We start from the raw sequence: 15,739 nt of genomic DNA on the forward strand, positions 1-15,739 counted from the left end.
TCCTATGTATTTTGCTCTTTTCTTCACTACATAACTTCTGGACCTTCCAGATTTTTTTAATTTGTCCATATATAGGTGTGTGTGTGTGTGTGTGTGTGTGTGTGTGTGTGTGTGTGTGTGTGTGTGTGTGTGTGTGTGTGTGTGTGTGTGTGTGTGTGTGTGTGTGTGTGTGTGTGTGTGTGTGTGTGTGTGTGTGTGTGTGTGTGTGTGTCCCATTTTAGATCTGATCTCTTTCTGACCTGTTGCCTACTTTTTTAAATAATAGATAATTAAGTGTATGGATTTCTCTTAAATATCTGCCGAGATGAGGGTTCTTGTTGTATATTTTGAGTCACATTTGAACTAATTTGCTGGTAACCAAATATTTGGTGACATGTTCAATTTATGTCACATTAGTATTCAACATTACGTTCCCCAAAAGGCCGGTTTGGCAAAAAGAAAAGGCAGATTCCTAATGATAAGTTTCCATATCCCTGCGGTGTCAACTTGTATACGAAATCATTCCAGACGCTGACAACGGTGGGGGGTCTTCGGTTGGGTCATCTGTTGACATCACTTCCGTGTTGCTGAAGAACTCGATCTCGGGAGGAACCCAGTTGATCGCTTTCAGAGGGCTTTTCTTGACCCCGGGTATCCTGTTAACACACAACTTCTTCGAGCATTGTTTGTCGGACGTCCGATAGAGTTGTCATGTCGTGTATTCTGCTGCTGGTGCTGGTTGGCGTCCTGTCCCTCGCGTGGCTGCTAGGACGGCGGAGAAGGTGAGTGTTAAGGAAAGAAAACATGGAAAGTAGTAAGCGCGGTCGCATAATGGGATACAACTCCGCAGAGATCTGCTGGAAGTGTGGAACGTGCTGGAACGGTTACCTTTGGGAAGTGTTCTCCGGTGGTGGGACAACTTCACCTGCCACCTAAATAATTTCGGTTAACGGCTTAACAACTGCTGAGATGTTGAAGTACCCGATCTGTTTGATCTCAGGCGTGTTTAGTATCTTTTAAAAAAAATAATCTTTCAAATTATTAGTTGATACTCGAAAACCAGTATAAAGTATTAAAACAACAATCAGACCAGACTCCTATGGTGGATTACAGATGTTGTGGTTTCGGGATAGTTCACGCGTTTTGAATTTCGTTCTCTCAATTTATCTCTACAACGAAAAGTCTTTCCCACAAGGCAATCGATTGGCTTGAGCGACAGTCTGTCACCAAAGCCAGAGACGCGTCATCTTTGTTGACTCCAATTGAAAAAAATATATACCGGCATATTAAATAAATAACAAACATATGTTTTATTGTCTCCTGTCTGAATATGATATCATTTAAAATGTTCTACTGCAGATTCCTGCACATCCAAGTCAAAGAGAGACACGTTAGCAAGCAAAGAGTGAACAATAAAGTGGTTTTAAATGTAAATGTCTATCATTGTATAGGCTATATTAATGAGTTCAGGGTGCATATTAATTGTACCCAGAAAGATTTATTTAATTAAATATATTTGCAATTGATTTCCTAAATCAACTCGATAACATGCTGTTGCTGGGCCATTGACCCATTTTGGCAATCATTATTGATCCCGGTGGTTTGACCCGTTCTTCTGTCATATCTGAAATTCATAAAGATTACATTTGTCAACAATAGATTACGTAGCCCCCTAGTTATCATGGGATAAACAATATTGAAACAACCAGGTTATAAAGAAATTGTGAGAAAATAATTCTAACTGAATTTTTAATTAACATTTACCTTTAGGCCATTAGGCAGACGCTTTTATCGAAAGCCGGGTAAAATAAGTACAGGGAATTTATTTGTAGATATCTGTAATTCCAGTTTAATGCGACTCAATTCAAGGTATCAACATCCCTTTTCAGATATCTTAAATTAAGATTTGACTAGGTGAAATGACGTTGTAGATATCTAGATATCTACAATTCAGTTGCAGATATCCGTAATTCACATAGTGGATATCTGCAATTGAATTGTAGATATCTGTAATGAGAAACCCCATAGACATGAATGGCAACCATAGAGTTGCAGATATCTCAAATTTTAGATATCTCTTATCAAAATTAATTTCTAGACATCTATTACTTGATTATAGATATCTACAATTAAATTATGACTATCCCTAACTCCAGTTTGAGAGTGCTACAATGTCATGTTGTCATAATTCCAGTTAGAGATATCTACAACGTCATTTCGCCTAGTCAAAACTTAATTTAAGATATCTGAAAAGGTACATGTAGATATCTTGAATTGAGGTGAATTAAAGATATCTTGAACTGGAATTGTGACTAGTCATAATCAAATTGTAGATATCTCAAACTGGAATTACAGATATCTACAATTCAGTTGTAGTTATCCGTAATTCAAATCTGTAATGAGAAACCCCATAGACATGAATGGCAAAAGTGACGTCATTTATCCTAGGAGGAATTTCTTAGTGGATATCTGAAATGACAATTGTGGATAGGAAGAATGTAGTTGCGGATATCCGAAGTGTCAATTTTGACTAGGCAAAACTGAATTACAGATATCTGCAACCCATATCCAGTCTAGTGAATTTATGTAAAATTGGCTTGCCATAGGTGAGTGACTTTTAGGTGAGCCAAAGAATAAAAAAAAAATATATATATATATATATATTGCGTTACTCGCGCGATAAAAAAATGAACGCTTTTAAAATTGGTTTGCGTTAACGCGTTTAACTGACAGCACTAATCTAAACGAAATGAAGCAACTGACCCAGATTTCAAACTGCATTTGAAATAGACCTTGAGACTCACAACAAATGAACGCTATAGGACAGTGATCATGATCTGCCTCAATATCAGAATAACAAGCATAGGTCAAATAGCAATAACTGGTGGAATGACCATAAAGTAGGTCTGTATGTGCCGTGTATTAAGCTTGTCCAGGCCCTGCAAGTTAGGATGTAGGCTATGAATCTGAATACATTTTTAGGTAGGGGCCATCCCCAAAATGCACCAGCATACAGGAAATCACATCTACTGAATTCCAATTTTCTGAGACAGTGACCAGTAGGTCCATGTGAGGGCAATCTTTCCCTGGCATTAGGAGGATCTCAGTCTTGTTGAAGTTAAGCTTCAGGTGATGGGAAGTCGTCCAAGTGCTGACGTCTGCCAGACATTCTGAGATGTCTCAACCAGGGTTTTGTCAGAGGAGGGGGAAAGAGAGGAATAGCTGAGTGTCGTCAGCGTAGCAGTGATATGAAAAACGTTCTGATGTGATTACAGAGCCAAGGGATCTGGGGTCTCATTTATAAAACTGTGTGTGGGATCGTTACTAAAAGTGTACGTACGCCCAAAAGCCAAGTTTTGCGTGCGCCAGAAAATATTCAGATTTATAAAACCCTGCGTACGCACACCGTACGCAATCTTTGCTTTATAAATCACAGAGTGCGTACAAGTGTGCGCAGCTGAATCAGCTTCACGTTCCGCCCTGTACACGCCCCTTTTTAACCATAAATGGTCAATGCAAATGACCTCATGAACGCGATCTGCATATAAAACAGACTCAGATGCAAGTATTATGACTAGTCGGAAACAATGGCAGAAGTACTGAGAAAAGCAAAAAAGCGAAATTGCACGGAGGTTGAAGTGGAGACACTTGTGGGTGAGATGGAGGCCCGAAAAGTAGTTTTGTTCGGGGGTCACGGGATTGGGATCGCCCACAACAAAAAGCAGAGTGAGTGGCTGCAGCAGTGAACTCTGTCAGTAGCACGGAGCGCACAGTCCCAGAATTAAAAAAGAAGTGGTCTGACATAAAGGTACATATTTTTATGTACCAATAAATCGTTATGGTCCGTAAAGACCCTATCCCTCCGAATCCTGCCATTTGCATGGTCCGCCAGAAGTGCCATATGGTGCAGCATTACCACGGCGCTCACCTCTGTATTTATAGGGTTACGGTAATAAGACTGACAGAGAACACCTTGGATAATCAGTTTGTAATCACCCAAGTAAAATGTTCTTGAACATAACCCCTTTTTAATGCCTGATTTGTCATGAAAGCATCAAGAGTAACGGACAACGATTGTGATGAGGCGTGTGGCTTGGTTTTCCACACTTGGGATTTAATTGATATTTGATTATGTGTTTACAGTGTCGCATGAAAATATTATGCTATTGACACATGTTGGACAGATGCTTTATACCATGCAGTCGCGCCGTCAGTGGAGAGTATGGAGTGACGGGATTAAATATAGAGAATTTTTTTTTATTTCTATTCTACTGAGATGTTTCTGGAGTTATAACTGAGAAATAACGCAGTTGACTTAAATCATTCTGATTGCATAGATTTAACGCATGATACGGGTTGAAAATAAATTTATGAAGGGCGATGATAAAACATAATCGTTCTTCTCACTCTACAATTCTTCTGTCTGACTTCAGTTCACCACCACACCATCTGTGTTGCCAATTCTCCTTTTCCTCCAAACCATGCATACGCATGGGTCAGAGTTTGCTTAGGGCTGCGCACATTTTCCCGTCAGGTAGTTTTTTTTATAGATCACAACCTTGGCGTGGAAAGTCACGTACGCCAATTTCAGCCCCGTTTTGTGCGTACGCAATGGTTATAAATGAGACCCCTGGTATGTAGGGAGAACAGAAGGGGTCCCAGTACAGAGCCTTGAGGGATACCAGTGTCAAGAGTGCAGGGTTTGGACAAGGAGCCATTCCATGTGACCTGATAGGTGCGATTCGTCAGGAAGGATGAGATCCAGCATATTGCAAATTTTGAAACATTCCTTCCCTTCCCCTCCCTCGAAATATATCAGTCAACATCAGGATTTGATGTACGGAAGCGAATTATGGCCACATGTGAATTTATTTGGAGTTCTGAGTTTAACGTCAGAATTCTGAGGTTTAAGTCAGAGTTCTGACTTTAATCTCAGGGAAATGGGAGTCAATAGCACGACCCATGATGCAAAAGTCATTCTTTCTCCAATGGGGAGAAGGTAAAGACGTAGTCGGGAGTAAACGGGCAGGAATCGGAAAACCGGTAACCGTAAATATCACTCGGAAAAGAGGCTTGTAACATTGTGACAAAATCCAAAGAGATATCCGACCAGGGGAGATGAGGCAACGGGAGTGGACACAGGAGACCAGGAGGTGGGTGACGAGATACCTTGCTCTGGGCGCACAGAGGACAGGCGGCAACATATTCTCCTACCTCCCTCTCCATGAACGGCCACCAGAAGCGTTGCTTAACCTGAACATAAACAGAGTACGCCTTATTTCAGGGTGTCAGGAGAGGAGGGAGGTATGGGCCCAGTGGATGACCTAAGCACCATGAGAAACCGGAACAAACAGCCGGTTCGGGGGACAGCCGTCCGGTACTTGAACATTACCAGTCCATCTGAATGTTATCAGCAGAGACAATAAATCCCAGAAAAGGGACAGTGGTGTTGTGGAATTCACACTTCTCAGCCTTTACGGAAAGCCGGTGGTCGGGTAGCCACTGCAGAACTTGGTGGACATGCTTGACATGAGTCTGGACGGACGAATGATGCCGGAAAAGTCTTTATAATCTTTCATAGCCTCCTTCTCTGCACTGAATAGAGACGACCTTTGGGAGCTGAAATTCCTGGGAGCAGATCCATGGGACATAGGTTCATAGGGTCGGTGTGTTAAGGCAGGGAAATGGCTCAAGCCTTGCTGAACACCTCCTTGAGGTCGAGGTAACAGGACGTGACCCCGCAGAGATCCGGAACGACCTAGGAACCCTGGGTCGAGAAGGCTCTCGGGCAGAAACAGACCGGAAACAGTTAGAAGAAAATATAAATTAATTCATGTATTTTTGACCAAATTTCTGGCCAAAACTAATTAAAGAAGAAGGATTATTTCCCGGCTCACTATGCCGCCAGAACCTTGGTCCCCTTCCCTAAAGGTTGTTTTAGCGATTCTAGGCCGAAACATAAATGATCACATTCGCCTGATCTTTCCTCACTTTCCGCTAGCTGCCTGCCCAATAAGCAGGCCGTCAAAAAAACTTGTCTCTGTAGGCAGCCTATGATCCGAGATCGTACACAAAACCAAATGGTACCATCAACCACTCAAAACCCAAATATATAGTATTCCAACCAATCATCGACAAGGGGTGGGTGTTGTGGGGTTTTGCGCTGTGTTCATGATAGTTTTTATTGGATGCACAAAACACGCAAGGGAAGGGCGAGCTGGCTCTGTTTGTTTGGGACAAGCCCCCAGGAACAGTGCATACTTCCACAATCCACCAGTGCTCACCGGCCAAGCCTGGTATTGCAGCTGTTCAAGCGGGCTGTGGACGGGTCCCTAGATTCAATGGGCCCAGAAGTAGATATCTCCGTTCACTCCAATACAAGTGGGGAACAGGAATGTGTCTCCACAAAAAATGACTGGATATCAATCAAAGGTTCATAATTATCTTTATGCCATGTACTTAAAAAGTTTTCTCTTTCCAAAACGCCACCTCAAGCGTTTTATTAGCCGTTTTGTGTTATTATTTTTTGCTGGAGAAGGAGGGGTGGGCAGCTGAAAGGAGTCATAGTGAAACAAATGTTGTTTCCGCCCGGCAAATAATATTTAGGTGTTTTTGTTATCTGCACGTATTATTGAATCGATATTGAAGCAATTGGATCAATATTGAATCGATATCGAATCGAATAAAGACCTAAAGAATCGAATTGAAGTGAATTTTGAGGTACCTGGCAATACCCAGCCCTTCTAATTATAACCTCTGGGGCTCATGAAACCAATATAACTAAACCTGAATATATAAACTTGAATTGCAAAGTCAACTTCAATGTTGAAATAAAGTGTCAGTTCTCAATGATTGTGAGTCCCTTGATGGGATGACTGAAAATCCCTAGGGCTGATGGGTCAATGAGATCAAACATTAACAGACGTGTAGCAATATTATATCAATATGAAGCACTTTTTTGAAAAGCCAGTGCTGTAAAGTTGTCTCCTCTACTGATCTCTGAACTATACTGAACTTGATGGAAGTCAGCTGAAGTCAGCTGGAACTTCAAATGATTTTTACTTTAATTAAGCTTGGCGTTTAGTTCATGGGGCCACTGGAGTGATGCCCCTCATGAAAGCTATCATGGCTGCTTGCAGCCAATGTAAATAAACTTCTGGCGCAGCAATTCATGGCAATGATTAATAACTAGACATAACTTGGTGTAATTATTGAATGTATTTCAGTTTTCCCCGAACCAAGCCACACCACTATGTACAAAATGTGCCCTGGCTACTGATTATGATTTAGTTTAACCTAAAGTGATCTGCCTGTGCTATTAGCTGAACAGTACTTTCCTGTACTTTGGCAGAAGAGAAGGCGAGCCCCCGCTGATCCAAGGCTGGATTCCCTATCTCGGCAAGGCTTTGGACTTCAGACTGGATTCACAAGCATTTCTTAAAAATAATCAGGAAAAATATGGAGACGTGTTCACTGTGTATATAGCAGGTTGGTATTTAAAATGGTTTAATTCAAATCAATTCTGCAATTCTTCCAGTATAGCGGCAGATCAGGTCCATCACTTAAGTAATTCAACTCAATATGTTCTCCTTCTCTCTCCAGGTAAATACATGACTTTCATTATGAACCCTCTGATGTACCCCTCCATCATGAAATACGGCCGACAGCTGGACTTCCACGAATTCGCCGACCAGGTGGCGCCGGCCACCTTCGGCTACCCAGCTGTGGGCAGCGGTCGCTTCCCGGAGATGGGCGACCAGATCCAGCGGTCGTTCCGGCTCCTGCAGGGGGAAAACCTGGTGCTGCTGGCGGAGTGCATGATGGCCAACCTGAACCTGGTCCTCCGTCAAGACTTTCTTGGTGGGGAGGGGGAGCGAGGTGCCGGGGTGGTCGGGATGGGCTGGTCTACCGGCGGCCTCTACGACTTCTGCAACAGCGTCATGTTCGAGGCCACCTTCCTCACCCTGTACGGCATGCCGGCCCCCGCCCGCCGGCACAGCGACATGGCCACCCTGCGCCATCACTTCACCAAGTTTGATGACATGTTCCCCCTGCTGGTGGGGCGCATCCCCATCTGGCTGCTTGGCCGGACCAAGGCCGTCCGGGAGACCCTGATCCGCTACTTCCTGCCCCAGAGGATGATGTGCTGGTCCAACACCTCGCAGTTCATTGCCCGGCGGGCGGAGGTGTTGGAGCAGTACGACACGCTCAGTGACACCGATAAGGCAGGTATGTCGACTGCTTGTCTAGATCCAGGGCTTTACAGATAATGTGAATAGCCTCAGCCTAATAAAAGTAAAGTAATCTTTGAAAAGTTATCTTCACTTGTGCCAGGCTTACTGGCATCATACTAGAATTAGATGTTCTTGCTACACAATATGCAGAATTCAGGTTGATTCCACAAAAAGGTCAATAGGCCTACATTGTAATCTGTAATAAAACGTATTAACGAGGAAGAACATTCCTCAACCACATGTGCAGGCAAAAATAGTCAGCCGGTTCATTGTCATCATCCATCCACTCTCACTACCATTGTGTTGTGGCGTTTGCAGTTTTGTTGTGGCGTTTACACTTGTGTTGTGCCTTTGCATTTGTGTGGTCTTGTTTTAATTTGGGTTGTGGCATTGCAGTTATGTTGTGTCTTTGCATTTGTGTTCTGGCTTTTGCAGTTGTGTTGTGGTGTTTGCAGTTGTGGCTTTGCATTTGAGATTTCCATTAATGGGCATGTGTTTTTGGAAATATGCAAAGCATTTTGGATGAGCCTTTAGGCAAGGCTCCGGGGAAAGTGCTGTGTGCAGGTTCTAGAGATAGGGAACACAAGTGTTTGACCTGTTTGTGTTGGCCTGCAGCTCACCACTTCGCCATTCTGTGGGCTTCTGTGGGGAACACAGTCCCGGCCACCTTCTGGGCTCTCTACTACCTGATCAACCAGCAGGAGGCGCTGCAGGCTGTTCGCAATGAGCTTCACCAAGTCCTCAAGCTCCCTGAAGCCCAGGGCCCCCAACAACCTGAAGTGATTGTCAGCAAGGAGCAACTGGATCAGCTCCTCCTCATGGGTGAGTTCAGATTAAAGATCCCATGGCATGAAAAATTTCACTTTCTGAGGTTTTCTAACACTAATTTGAGTTCCCTTAGCCTACCTATGCTCCCCCAGTAGCTAGACATTTGTTGGGTGTCAAACAAGCATTAGGCATTCTGCTCCGCCTTTGAAAAAAACTTTTGGAATTTTCCCTGTATGTGGTCATAAGGGGAGATGCCACCTCCCCTTTCCCTGCGTTGCCAGCCCAGAGAATTTGGCCCGCCAATGAGCTACGACCCTAGCCTGGCTCCGCCCGCCTAAGTACTTCCGCTCAATTTGAATTTCCCTTCAGTACTAGGTCTGGATCTGCTGTATGTAATTTGGTTTTCTGGCGCCGCCATAGCGTGCGCCCAATCAGCGAACAGAGGGCGTGTCTGAGAACAATGACGATAAAGTTGTGCGCCAGTTTGAGTTTGCCTTACTATAAAATTGATTTACAATGTGCAATTTTTCCCTGATAAATTAAATTCGATTAACAAAACCTGCAGCTGTCGTTGACGGACATTTTCGTGCAGACACGCAAGGTGTTTGGTTTGTGTACAACCTGCGCGTGATTCCCGGCGCATGACATACGTCACAACCAAATGTTAGCGATTGGTTATGGCAGATTCAGTGTGGCACTGGGCAGATCCAATCATTTTAAACTTCAACAGACACCCGCCTTCAAGTGAGTTAACGAAAGTGAAGTACGAGAGTCTGGTAGAACCAGGCTACTACGACCCTGCGAGCACCGCATGTGTTTGTGTGTGTGTGATTGCACACACTGTAACGCAAGTGTTGTACACTTCTTTGTTATTTAGATAAGCGTTCTGCTGTTGGTGTTATGGCGAATAACACGTCTCTGGTATTTCCACAACGACTGTAGTTGGGTTTATCTCAGCCATGGTTGAGAAGGAATTGGGGGGGAAAGGAACTTTGGCTTTGACTCCCTGAAGTACATGAACCACGAAATGGAGGTGAAAGGAATTGTTGACCGCGAATGTCTCCCCCTTGAGCCCCGCTTCCCGCTGCCGAGGGACCACCCTCTTGGCGCTGCCCGCTGCCGGAGGCGGTGGTGCCTAAGCGCTGTCTGCTGCCCGCTGTCGAGAAAGTGGTCCCTCGGCAGCGAGGCTCCGGTGGGAGAAATTCGCGGTCAACAATCGCGGGCAACAATCCCTTTCTCCTCCATGTAGTGGTTCAGTCTACTTCAGATTGATGTGGACGTAGAAGTACCAGAGACGTTGGAGAACCCGACTCAGTCGTTTGAGATTCATAATATCGTCTGGAGGGGCACACAGCTTTTGGCTGTGATAATATATATTATATGATATATATCTATGTATTATATGATATTACTTAGATATAGAGCTCCAGGACAACCGCCGGAGCACCCGGAGTGTTCTAGAATGTTTACAGAACACGGCCAAAGGTTGTGTGCGCTTCGCCATTGCGATACATCCACTGTAAACTGAGCGCATGGTACAATGGCTGCAAGCTGCTCAGGGCCACACCCCCACCCTCTTCCTTGACCCGCCTCTTTCTTCCTCATTTGCATTAAAGGGGTCCTATTATGCTTTTCCGTTTTTTCCTTCTCCTATTGCGCTTTACATACGTTTTGGGGTACATAAATGGTTGGCAAAGTTACAATACCATAAAATCCCAACAAGGGGGAGTAAATGACTACCGCAAATCACTGTTACCGAGCTGCATAGAAACGGCTCGTTGGGATTCTCTCCGCGGCTTTCTTTTACTTCCGGTACATGGTGACGTAAGCATGTACTTTTGCTGGGAGTCTATGGGAGAGCGTCATCAACTTTTGTTGCGTTCCTGGATACGCTGGGGTCGGGGGGAATGGATCAGATTGCAAAACAGAGTTTGAGTAGAGAAGTAGATGGACAGAAGGACATAATACTATTTATATATTATATATAAATTATATATATATATATATATATATAATTTTGGTATGGTGAGTTACAATATATAATTGGTGAGTTATAATATATCTGTGAGTTATAATATATAATTGGTAAGGTAGCACCGAAGTCATAGTAGACAGAGTGACAGATTGCCTGAATTGACGTCAGCACCAAGATTCTAAATGCCTCAAAATTCTAAGCAACAGGGTGTTTCACATGGGAGTTGTAATACTCATAAAAGTAGGAGAAAAATAATGCGCTAGACAACCCTTCATTGTGGTAAATCAATTCTATGAGGTCAAACAAATTAAATAATAAACAGTAAAAAATTAAATAATAGGGCCCCTTTAAAGCTACTGTCACCGAAACGGCGCGTTCAGGGAAATCTCAATGTGCGACTTGCTCGTAGTGGCTGTAATTGTGCACCACTGCTGATTTTCGGGAACGTCTTCAAATACTGTGTTAGGGGCCCACTGATATCTATATTAAAGCATCCATAAAGTAGCATGCCATGGGACCTTTAATATTGAGCCCCCAGTACAGTCTGTTAGTGGTGGACACTGGGAACTGCTGAGCACATCCACATTCTTCTGCTGGTTTGCACTGAGAGCTGTCAAGTACAACCAAAGTCTTGGTGGACACTGGGAGCTCCCCAGGACCCCCAATATCTTAACTTTAATATCTTCAGAAAATCAATAAGATGTTTGCATAGCAATGTGAATAATACATTTGATGTTGGCATGCCAATGTCAATAATCAATTCGATATCAATTTAGCAATGTAAATAATCCATTACAGATTAGCATATCAATGTAAATTATATGTTAGCATAACAATGTGCTGCGTCCTCTCTTCCAGACAGCGCCGTCAACGAGAGCCTCCGTCTCTCCTCTGCGTCCATGAACATCCGCGTGGCCCAGGAGGACTTCTCTCTGCGGCTGGACGAGGAGCGCTCGGTGCCCGTCAGGAAGGGGGACGTCATCGCCCTCTACCCTCAGACGATGCACATGGACCCCGAGATCTTCACAGACCCTGAGGTAGGACCTCATTCCCGCTTCGTCACCCAAACATTGGAAACTATTAAGCAAACTATTAAGTTAACATATTCTATTTGTGCACTGAGGATGTTAGGCTTTCGTGCAGCTTTCACCGACGTAGTGTTTGGGGGCTTGGCTGATAAACACGATCCTGTTATTACTGGAACTGTAGTTGTGTTTGCATGGGAATGTGTGCCTGTAAAAAGGGAAGGAGTTGTAGCACCTGTGGCCAATTGTCTAACATGGGATTAGTTGTATTTGTAAATAGATTAAGTATATATTATAAGTTTTAAGTGATACCAAGAAAGTGGCAAACTCGAAGACTGTGGCGTGCTGCAGTTCCAAACTGCAAAACCAAAAGTTCCCATTTGAAAATAACCCACATGTTGACCTTCTCTCCATCTCCATGGCAACAGACATACAAGTATGACCGCTTCATCGAGGGAGGACGAGAGAAGACAGACTTTTTCAAGCACGGACAGAGGCTCAAGTACTACCGCATGCCGTTCGGGTCGGGCTCCTCCATGTGCCCTGGCCGGTTCTTCGCCATCAATGAGATCAAGCAGTTCCTGTGTCTGCTGCTGCTGTACCTGGACCTGGAGATGGCGCAGGGCCAGGAGAAGGCCCAGCTGGACAACAGCAGGGCAGGCCTCGGCATCCTACTGCCTACCAAAGACGTGCGCTTTTGCTATAGAATTCGGTAGCGATTCCAGGAGAACTTGGACCATCGATGCCCGAACTCGACAAGGCGATCCCCAGACCACTCGCGTTAAGGGTCCAACATTTGAGTCGAAGCTAACAGGCTTGATCTTTCACAAGAATGAAGCATTATTATCTCCAGCTTTACTCACTTAATGTGACACTTATTATAAGTGAGGATACATATTTGCGTCCTCGCTTATCCTCCGCTTTACTCACTTAATGGAACACTTATTATAAGTCGGAAATCTACGGGCGTGGTTATATCTATGGGTCGCAATAACAAGATAACACGTGTTACATTCCAGACTGAGAAAACCGCGATGCATCACAGGTGCATCACGATGCAAGTGTGGAAATACTGTGGAACTGCTTTGCAGTGCATTATCGTTATGAAGTTTTGCATTATATAGGAACCAGATCTGTGCATTCAGATTTTGAACAGCCCTACATTTGGACGACCCCAATTAGTGCACTGTGAAGTGAATGAGTGAGCCCTTAGAGAAACGGACCATGCCTGGGCGTCTCACCAGCTGGAAGAATATGATCCAGGGCACCAGGCTTGGAGAGCAGAGATCATTTAGTGCAAGTATCTCTGATCATGTTTAGTCTATTTTAGTAGCACTTAATCATAGCTAGGCTCAAAGGACTTCACAGCCCCACGTTATACTAAATCATGTAACCCCAAGACCTCTAAATGGTGTGGACAAAATCCATTAGAAGGAGCACAGGAGAGAAATTCCTCCCTTTTGGAACCGTAAAGATTGCAATAGGTGCAAAACACGCAGACATGATGCAAGGAAAAAGTGGTTATGATGAAGCAGTAACATGTATGCAACCATTTTTTCCCTTTAAATGCCTTATGAAAGACAACTACAGAAGAAAGCGAAGAAGAAGAAATAACATTACAGAGATGATGGAATGTCATTGGAAATCCAAATGAAATAGATCTTGACATCATATAGAAGCAGCTGTTTCACCGAAACACTACATTTCAGTATATTTCAGCCGTATTACGGGTCAAACACTCGTATTCCATATCACTACAACCTTTACACAGTACTTTCCCCAGAGCCTTGTCCAAAGAACCGCATATCCAAATCGCTTTGCAAAATCGAAAAAACACAAGCCCGTCAATGGCAAACTCAAGGACATGCTTTTGTTTTTATGTAATACATAAAAACAAAATGTTTTTATGCATTACATACACATGCATACAATACATTTTGGGTTGTGTGGCTAATGTTTCACTAAAGTATTCAAAGCTGCAAATGAAATAAAGATGCATACAGACAAACGGCGATGTAGCGGTTGTATATTCCTTCTCGGAGATTGGGGTTGCAGACTTGCCCGGTGTTTATGGAAGTTCACAGCTCAATAAGGCGGTATGATATTGCAGAGTCAAATACCTTGGGAACAAACGCAGGATTCAGCTTTAATACAACTTTTGAGTTCCCCCGCAAAAACCGCATACACGCCGGAATGGCGTGTATGCGCATGGATGTCACTCGTTTAGATGGATGGCACGCGTTTAGCCGAGGCCAACTCAAGCAGCAAAGCCGTCTTAAAGCTTATAGCTTCTGGAAAGCTATTTCCCCAGCTTTCACACACCACTCCTCGAACGTACGCCATTTCCGGTCATATGCGTAACGTGTAGAGGAAGCCCTGGTGCCCTGGATAGTCGTAATGACATTCCATGGGAGTCCAGAAGTCGTTAGGTTCATCCTTTCACGGGCCAGGCCCTCAGAGCCATGCGCTCCAGATGAGGATGGAAGATTTCCCCGTGCGCTTGCGTCAGGAGATCCCTGCGTAAAGGCAGAGGCCAAGGCTGGCTGCACAGCAACTGGACTATTTCTGCCAACCAATATTTCCCCGGCCAACGGGGGGCTATCAGTGCATGACCCCTCTCTCGCAGTCTGGCGAGAGTAGGAATGATCAGTTCTAATTGGGGAAAAGCGTACAGGAGGACGCGCGGGTACTCGTATGCCAAAGCATCCAGCCCCATCGGGGAGCTCCGACCGGTTAGGGAACAGAACAGAGGGCACTGAGGAGTGTTCTCCTCCGATGCAAAGAGATCGACTCCGCCCGACCGTATCTCTCCCATATCTGGTTCACGACCACACTGTGGAGTTTCCAGTCCTTGTAGCGAGGGTCGCCCCTGGACATCAAATCTGCTCCCCAGTTGCGTACGCTCGGCACGTGACTTGCTCTGAGACAACAGGTGAGCGTTGCTCCACATGGTCAGTCTGTGTGCCAACGTGTGCATTTGACGGGAGCGTAGCCCCCCCCCCCGACGGTTTATATGCGTGGTGTTGTCCGTCCTGACTAGAACGTGTTGCCCTCTCAGAAAGGGAAGAAAATGTTTCAGCGCCAGTGACACCGCCAGAAGTTCCAGGGGGTTAATATGAACAAACTGCATATGTGAACTCCACGTGCCATTATTGTTCTGCCCTCGTATACCGGCCTCATATGTAGGCGGCCAAGTGGGACTACTACCAGCGCAGACGCCATCAGACCTAATAGTCTTTTCAGGATGCGGTAAGCCGGCGGAGGAGCAGGGTGCCTTGGTGGGGTAAGGCGCTCTTCTGGGGAGACACAGTCGCAGCGCCTCACCCTCCCTCTTTTTCTCCTCCTAGTGTTTCAGCATGATGCCGTACACTGGGCCAAACAAACCCTTCAGGTCCACAGGCACGTCAAGGAGTTGGGTTTTTTCCTTCAGAGAGACTTAACAGGTTCAGCCACCTTGCTCTCTCTTGCGCGACCATCAGAGCCATGGCCCTTTCCCTCATAAAGATGTGGCATTCTCCAGCGGGGGCTCAGGCCACTCGATGTTCAGCCTCGCAGCTGCCCTTTTGCAGGCCTTGTGGAGGTCCACGCTGACGGCCGGGTTCAGGGAGCTGGTGTGCACGCCGCCTGCCACCATAGGCTACGCGGTGCGGGCGGAAAAGGGATCATCCTCCTCGTCTTCATCAGAGCCGAGGCAAATGGATTCCTCCCCCGACTCAGAGTAACCGACCACGGCTTCGTCAGGCCCTACCAGCAGGCTA

At 45.0% G+C, this 15,739-nt stretch overlaps 1 protein-coding gene across 1 annotated transcript; it reads left to right on the forward strand.

The window, feature by feature from the left end:
• Window positions 1–380: 380 nt before the first annotated feature.
• LOC130388274 (cytochrome P450 7B1) lies at window positions 381–14,121 on the forward strand. Its single transcript, XM_056597704.1, has 6 exons — window positions 381–761; window positions 7,331–7,467; window positions 7,582–8,208; window positions 8,829–9,035; window positions 11,815–11,993; window positions 12,410–14,121. The coding sequence occupies exons 1-6, from the start codon at window positions 691–693 to the stop codon at window positions 12,695–12,697; spliced, it is 1,509 nt and encodes a 502-aa protein (XP_056453679.1). The 5' UTR covers window positions 381–690; the 3' UTR covers window positions 12,698–14,121.
• Window positions 14,122–15,739: the final 1,618 nt, after the last annotated feature.

Source organism: Gadus chalcogrammus, chromosome 8 (genome assembly GCF_026213295.1).
Source record: "Gadus chalcogrammus isolate NIFS_2021 chromosome 8, NIFS_Gcha_1.0, whole genome shotgun sequence".
Lineage (NCBI taxonomy): Eukaryota > Metazoa > Chordata > Actinopteri > Gadiformes > Gadidae > Gadus > Gadus chalcogrammus.